An 8,177-nucleotide genomic window follows, 5' to 3' on the forward strand; every position below is an offset into this window, starting at 1 on the left:
CTTATTTTTGTGATTTAATTTTGTTTCTGTTTTCTTAAAAAATTATTTTAAATTATAAAAAGAACACATAAATGATTGTAATTACTGAAGTTAGGGTTCTTTTGTGTATTATTTACATATTCACTGGACAAATAATTTATACTTGTTTTAGTCAATACATTTAGAAAATACATGTTGTGAATCAATCTTTATTAAACAGCACTATATGCATACACATAATAACTACGTAAAGGATATTGTGTATTAATTAAGTTCTTTTATTCTATTTTTTTGAAACTCTTTAAGAAACTGTTGTATTTTATTCTTCGTTCTAGACTAAACATGTGGACTATTGTTGTCTTGGCAACTGTTATATTAACTTCCACTTCTGCGTTGGAAAATGTGGTGCCTTACCAGTACCCCTATTCTTATCCACAGGTAAACATGAATATATATTTAGATACTTTAGTCGGTCAAATTCCTTATAAAATTATCAGTTTCATCATTGTAAAACTCACATGATTTGTTCAGGTTTACTGCTACCATTGTAGTATTTAGGTCACATTCGCAGGCCAGTAATATATTATGAAACTTGTATCAGAGCCAATGAGGACCACCAGTTTTTGTACGGTGGTGATTATTATATATTATATAACCTTATATAATAGTAATAACTCATACATATTAATATAATAGTATCATAATATTTGATAATTAGAACTCCATGATTCTCTATTAGTTTTAATGTCAGTGATAAATTGTATTTATCACAATAGAAAACTAATATCCAATAAACCATTGAAGCGACAAAAGCCTGAAATAAATTATGGATAATATATACTTTTAGATTTGGTTGAAATAATGTAATGAGACAGTTTATCGGGTTGCAGTTGTTAACATTTTATATTTGTTTTATTATATATCACTGTGCGAAAACTCTACCCTTTATTGTACCATGCGTGTGCGTTGGTTATGACGGTTATGACGGACATTGTTCTTTCGTACCTTTACTACATCCAGAATATGTTTAATATTATTGTTATTGTTTTGTATATAATATAAATAGAATAACGATTTACTGAAAATCAAAACTGTTTTAAACCCAACGTATTGAAAAATGGTGTTGTAAACAATTGATACACTTCAGTATAATTGCGTGAACTTTATTTTACTAAATACCGAAGCAATATAGTTCGAGATTTTCATTTAAACTGATTTTTAAATCGAGGGTAATATTTTGAGAAAGATTATAAATGAACCATTACATTTTCCAATGAATTATAGAAGGACTCAATAAAACAAAATTGAGAGATACTCTACTATTATAATAAAAATAAATAAATATTATATCTAATTTTTTATGATACCAGACGATTACAAAGTTCAATTTTCAGTTGAATGAGTCATGAATTTTGAATTACAGTATTAAAATGCCAACATTATTCAAAGTCGATTTTCATTACCTACTCCTCACGCCTAAATTGTATTGTTCTTAATTAGTTATTAATTTAATTAATTATAGCCTTTTCTATGTAAGCAATTTCATATGTTTTATTTCTTATAAATATTTGTGTTAAATATAGAAATAGATTTAAATCAATATGTTTTGTTTAGTATTGGTATTTGGTCCAATTTTAACGTGGCTGTAATAATATTTCGTAATTTAAACGCCAATGCCGCATTAATAAATTAATAAATATAACTTTGGATTAAAAGGAACTTAGATCATTATGTAACCATTGTTTCTTTCTGCTTAGCGTTCCTCTTCGTGTATATATGTTATATTTAAAACAAAATACATATTTTAAAACTCAGCTTTTTTACGAAGTAAAGAAAATACTGATAAAAAATGCCCATGCCTGTTTCCTGTGAAAACAATATGAACTAAAGTTTATGCGAAATAGAGGAAATTAAAATTATAATACTTAAAATACCATGACTGTTTCCAAGGACATCTTGTTTTAAAAATTCTACGTAATACTTTAATTTTTTAACTGTACAAAATGCGTTCGGTTGTTATCTTTTTTCTAAGGATGTATGTAATTTTTTCTAAAAGGGTTAGAATTATAGTACTAACCTGTAAGAAATATATAATCCCACATTTTTAATTCTGTAACATATATTGTTTACTAAGCTTTTGTTAACAATTATTTCCTACACCTGTAAATAATGTGGTACTTTTGCATGAAAAAGAGATAGTTATACGTAGTGGTATTGTGTGTCATATTAGATGCAGTAAATAATTTAAGAACGTATCTAGACTAAAAAATGAAAAGTTTTTAAACTGTGCTGATTACGCAGTGTCTATTATGGCATCTGAATTGAATTATTTAAATTTAACTCGAAATTACAATAACAACGAAAAGAATTTATCTAGTTGTGACTTAAAGTGGTGTAATTAGTTTGTAATTGCATTAATTTTAAATGTTATAACTATTGGTTACTAAAACCCTTTCTGTAAGGACAAGAAAAATACGAAAACCTGTTGAGACCAGTCCCTAGGTCTTTATAATAATGACAATTTTGATAGTATTGTAACCAGTGTTAATGGAGTAGAATGGCAATAAATATATGAATTAGTTACATCAGAATGTCAACGAATGCTGGAAAAGAGGGTTTTAATGCAACATGAACAAAAAATAAAAAATTTTCTCAAATAAAATAAATAACATTCTAGTCATGTTATAAAAAAAGTAAAAAAATCATATATTACTTTTAGTCATTCTTATATAGATCTGACAAGAATCTATAGAAAATTACTATTTCTAATAATTGTAGCAAATAATGTATTTCCGAGTGTGCAGTGGAGCAGGTACAGTGGTTATCGCAAGATAACTGAATCAAGCAACGTCTAGCGATGCTGCTGCTTGGGCGAGTGACCGCTGAGCGATCCTGTCTTTGCAAGCAACCCGCTTGCCCGGTCCTTGGTGTTGGTTTAGTCACCGTCAAGCCGTTGGCCCGAGGTTGCGTTGAAGAGGGCTTCTTAGCCCTAACTTCGCCTGGTTCAATTAGGCATTCTTTGACTTTTATTTTGATAAAATATATATATTCTATATATAAAAACTACTAAACCGAAATCAGATTATGCCACCTCAAACTCTGTATAAAGTAAAAATGTTTTATTCCACAGAACTACATGAGCAGTGCCACCTACACCGGCTGGAGAGCACCAACATGGGGATACCCAAAGAGTTTTCAACATAGCTTATTAGACACGTTCTCCAGCCTGTGTCCTGACTGTCTGAAGGCTGACGGAGTAGACGAGGTCAACGGGATTCCAGGTTTGAAGGAAGCTATCGAATGTTTATTCTTCCGTACCACAAATCCAACTACGAATGAAATGTTGTATAATGTTAAAAGAGCGACATACAGATATTTTCTAAACGTTTGCAAAGGAACTGAATACATTTTAAACATTTTGCCTGCAGATGATGTACTGAATATGTTTTGCTCTGATATAAAACAGACAGTGGAGGGAGGATATTTGTGAATCCGAATATTGATGATGGTTTTATTTTTGAATTTAGCACAGCACGTTTGAATAAATAAGTTACTTTATCTGTGAGCAATATCTACTTATTTCTATTTCCTCACTATTTGTACATATGTGTTGATAATACTATCATCCCAATTTAATTCCGACTCAGCATAGCGTTTTCTCAGGCTAAAATGAGACGGTCGGACATTGAACACAGAAAAGGTATTAAGCACCAGATATTATCAAAACTATTTTAACTAGTTTAAATTATAAAACAGGTTTATTTTAAAATGCTTAGTAAATCTATATTAGTAGATATGAATATGCCGATTCTGGCGCACTTTTGGGACAGTCAGAAAATCAATGTAAAATACTGTCCATTGAACCATAAACAAATCTAAGAAATCTAACAGGAAACCACGAATATAAAATACTGTCCATTGAACCATAAACAAATCTAAGAAATCTAACAGGAAACCACGAATGTTAAATAACCGAATCTATAGCTGTTTTAACTGTTCATTGTAGGCTTCTAATTTCTTAAGCTGTTTTAATGAAAAAATCCAGAAATCTTAATAAAAAATCTATAAACGGAAATAATGAAAATTTGCTAACAATCACTCGAGAAGTCGGGGAGAATGTGAGTAAAACCGCAATTCTTTTCAAGAGGTTCCTCGTTTAATTTCTCCAAATGTACTATAAAATCATCGAGGATTTCTGGCTTAAAATCGTAGACAAATTCAACATCCAGATAATGAAAAAATACAGGTAATATCTTTTCATAATAAACGTGTGTATTTAAACCAACAAACCTAATGTATTCTTTGAAAAGGAAAAATAATTTTGTCAATAGTTCCAAGAGATAAGTAAAAATTTTTGTTTCTTTTTTCTAAATTCTGTAACAAATTTTGTTTGCTTCTTGTCTCCGTATTGTAATTTCATAAGCAGATTATTCAAATATATTAATTTATTTCGAAATTTTCTTAGGCTTAGGTCTTTCGTACAAAATTAAATTACAATCTCTACAAACTAATCTTTTATCAATAATTTCTCCTCTATTATAACACTTGTAACAGTTGGCATTATACTCTTCCATTTTTACAAAAGAATAAATGGAGCTATGGAACTAAGTCTGCCGAGATATAAATTTTTCAGCGCAAATGTTTATGTTTATATTTCAACTACCGAGATAAAAAGAAATAATTTCATTCTATTGTACAACTATTTAGGATATTTTGTTTATGATTATAAAGATTATTCCGAAGAAATCGAGATTTTTCATCGGCGAAAGAGTATATTTTTGAAAGTTTTAGAAGGAATGAAAGAGAACAATATGAACATCATTAACTACTGAATTTCTCTAATATCGTTCTTAATCACATCATAGGCTAAAAATTTCTCAGAAACCACAACCACATAACAAATCGCGTTTGTAACAGCATTTTGAAAATCCATATTGATAATTATATCGTTCTTTGAACTAGAAATATTTGTCAAACTCTTTGTTGTATCAATGACATAAATGGGTCTATTTGCTATAAATTCTTTGGGGTTGTAATACATTTCCATATTTTTTGTAGTAAACTTTCTTAAAATCTTGATACATCTGATACATGATTCTGAAAAGACCACCGGAAATGTTTAAATTTTGTAATTCATCTGGATTAATAAGACCGTTCAATTTTACTCTGATATTTTTTACATCCAAACTATCAAACTTTGAAGGATTTTTTTCTTGATTATTCTGTCTATCTGTTTGAAAACCAATGATAACGAACTTGGGATTGAAGATATTTCTATAAATATTTGTGATATCGAACGAATAAGTTGTTTCCGGAAATACCTTTTTGTTCAATACATTGCCAATCTAGAAAATTAAACGTGATGTTTTGAGATTTTATAATTTCATCAATCAACCTAATTTTACTCGTGGTTTTGTAATCAATCATCGGAACTCTAATGAAAAACTCGTTAATTGTAATTTTGCCATCAACAGGCATAACATTTCCAGTTGCAGTCTTCAGGAATCACATCATCGTCTTCTGCTCTTATAAAACTTAGATAAAATCCTCCTTTATAGATCGGAATAGTAACATTTTCAAAAAATCCTAAGCCGAAATGTGCTAAATCACCGACCGCTTCAAATTGTCCAAATTTAAAAGTTGATTCAAAACTGTTTGAAAATACATCACTTTTGGAATAACAAATAGTTCCTTTAATTGTGCTTAATTGGCCACAGTTTTCGACTTCTTCTATCAATTTATTGTGTTTTCTTACTTCAATCTTAGAAAAATAAAAACGGTATAAAATTATCGATTAATCTAACATTATCAGTTCCAAGATATGCTTGACCATCTGTTTTGTTAAAGTTCCAGAAATATAAAACTGGAAGTTAGACGAGCAAAAGTTATCTCCAAAATCAATATTAAACTCAGTTCTTTTATTCGGTTCATTCAAATGTTGTTTACTAATTGGATAGAAATTTTTAAAACTCCGCCCTTTCAATATCACTAGCATATTTTCTGTAGTCCGCCATTTAATAAGAGAAAATTTTAAACATCATGTATAAGAAAGATATCATTTTTTCATCGATCTAATGTACGTTTTTATAAGAAAAGATATAAATTTTAGTAAAATAATTAAAAAGATTAGAGTCATTTTTAATGATCTACTTCGTCATATTCCAGGATTCTCTTCCTTAAATTTTGCGATCTCGGTCACATATTTCAATAAAATTTGCACAGGATAGTAACCGCTATCTATAATATTGTTCCAATCAACTGTATCTTTATTTTCATCCAAAAACTTTATACTCAAGTGTTGATAGAGACAAAGAACAGACATATGATCTTTTAATTGATAATGTATATTTTCTTGAATGAACTCTGATGATAAAGTTTGATATTTAGCAATGTTATACCAATTTCAATTTGTTTACGTATAATCTCATCATATCTTCGGATAATTCATATTTTTGAGAAATGTCATCCCAATGTTCTTTTTTCAAATCTCTTTCGTGTTGCATGATAAAAAGATCGAAAGCACTGTAATGTCCCCGCCATCTCTATTTATTAGGAAAAAAATTTCAAGTTTTTATAAATTGACTCTTTTTTGCGTTACATTCAGCACATTTTCCCGAAATTCTTTTAACTCCATTGATATTTGCCATAGTATTTTTATATCATTTGTTTCAGTTTTTGCCTTACACCTCACACAATATATGAGCGCCATTTATTTATGGAAAATTTATCGTGCATAAAACCCTACGCGAATACCTATTTCAGTAAGATCTTCCTCCATATTATTAAGTTTTTTTTCTAATTTTTGAAATTTGACAGCATAAGAATCATTGTATTCAACAAATTTATGACCAATATTCTCAAAAGTTTTCGTAGCATCTAAACTAAACTTATCAAAAGACTCTTTAAAATTAGTAAGTTTTTCATTAATTTCACCAACATCGTCTACTGATCTTCTATTTCTGGCTTCTAACTTATCATAGACTTCTGTCGTAAAATCTTTAACATGCTGTTTATGATTCTCATAATTTTGTTTTAGTTCATTAAACATTTTAATAGGATCTTCTATTGAATCATTACAACAACATCAAATGGATTAATTCCTTTTACTAACACCGCTAATTCTTTTTCCTTTAAAATCTAAGGCATTTTTAACATTCGGATCATGTAAATCAACAATATCGATGTTTTCTGATAATTTTAGGAGGTTTTAAAATTTGTTCTTTAACAACAACATCATGTTTGTCAATACCAGGTCGAACACCGACAATTCTTTTTTTATTAGCCAAACTAACATAATTCTTTTCAACTTTGATCGCTTCAGTAATTTTATCAGCTTTTTCGATATGAGACATTAAATTGGTAAATAATTTTTTTACACCATCATCAACTTCTTTTTCCAATGTTTTTATTTTATCAGCAACTTCATTTGAACTCATGAAATTTGTAAGTTTGTTATCATATTCTGCTTTAAAATCTTCAATCTCGATAGCAAACATATCTGAATCTGGAAGGTTTTGTAATAAATTTTTCTAACTTGTTATCAAACTCATTTCTCAAACTATCAAAATTCAAACTATTTATCTACATTTTGAATAATTTTGTGTACCAAATACGTCAAAATATATTTTGTGAATCCATATTTATTAAGCAATAATTTGTTAACAACTTCTTTAAAATCTTTACCATTACTCAGTTCATTCAAAACAAAAACACATAAATGACCACAAATTGGGGGATCTTTATAGTCTTGAATCTGAGAGTCATTGTAGTAGACGCTTGATTTTTTCAAATATTTGATCAATTCTATAGGTGGTTTGTCCTCAATTCTTCCATACGAATCAAAATAAACATGCATTCTTATCATTTTTATAATAACAAACCCAATGCGTTCCACTCCCCAAAATCGAGTCTAAATTCACAATTCCACATTCAAATTTCTTAACTTTTTCAGGTAATGTATCTCTCATGAAGATTCTCTAAAATGTTTAATGTTTTTGCAGAGTTCTTCCAATTCACCGAATGTTAAGGGTTCAAATTTTTTTTAATGTTTGATTTCACGTAATTCAAAGTTTTTTTCATCTAATCCAGATCCTGTAACATCTTCCAACTCTTTATCTAACCAATTTAAAATGTTTCGAACAATAGGGAAATCACATCTTTTTTAACGATTGGAGCAGCTTTACGAACATAAGGAACAA

The 8,177-nt window shown here is 28.9% G+C and overlaps 1 protein-coding gene across 1 annotated transcript; it reads left to right on the plus strand.

Moving 5' to 3' along the window:
- The first annotated feature begins 318 nt into the window (after positions 1-318).
- On the plus strand, positions 319-3,544 carry LOC124370489. The gene is made up of 2 exons (XM_046828782.1): positions 319-417; positions 3,110-3,544. The coding sequence occupies exons 1-2, from the start codon at positions 322-324 to the stop codon at positions 3,467-3,469; spliced, it is 456 nt and encodes a 151-aa protein (XP_046684738.1). The 5' UTR covers positions 319-321; the 3' UTR covers positions 3,470-3,544.
- The last annotated feature ends 4,633 nt before the right edge of the window (positions 3,545-8,177 follow it).

This window comes from Homalodisca vitripennis, unplaced genomic scaffold (genome assembly GCF_021130785.1).
Source record: "Homalodisca vitripennis isolate AUS2020 unplaced genomic scaffold, UT_GWSS_2.1 ScUCBcl_209;HRSCAF=1627, whole genome shotgun sequence".
NCBI classification, from domain to species: domain Eukaryota; kingdom Metazoa; phylum Arthropoda; class Insecta; order Hemiptera; family Cicadellidae; genus Homalodisca; species Homalodisca vitripennis.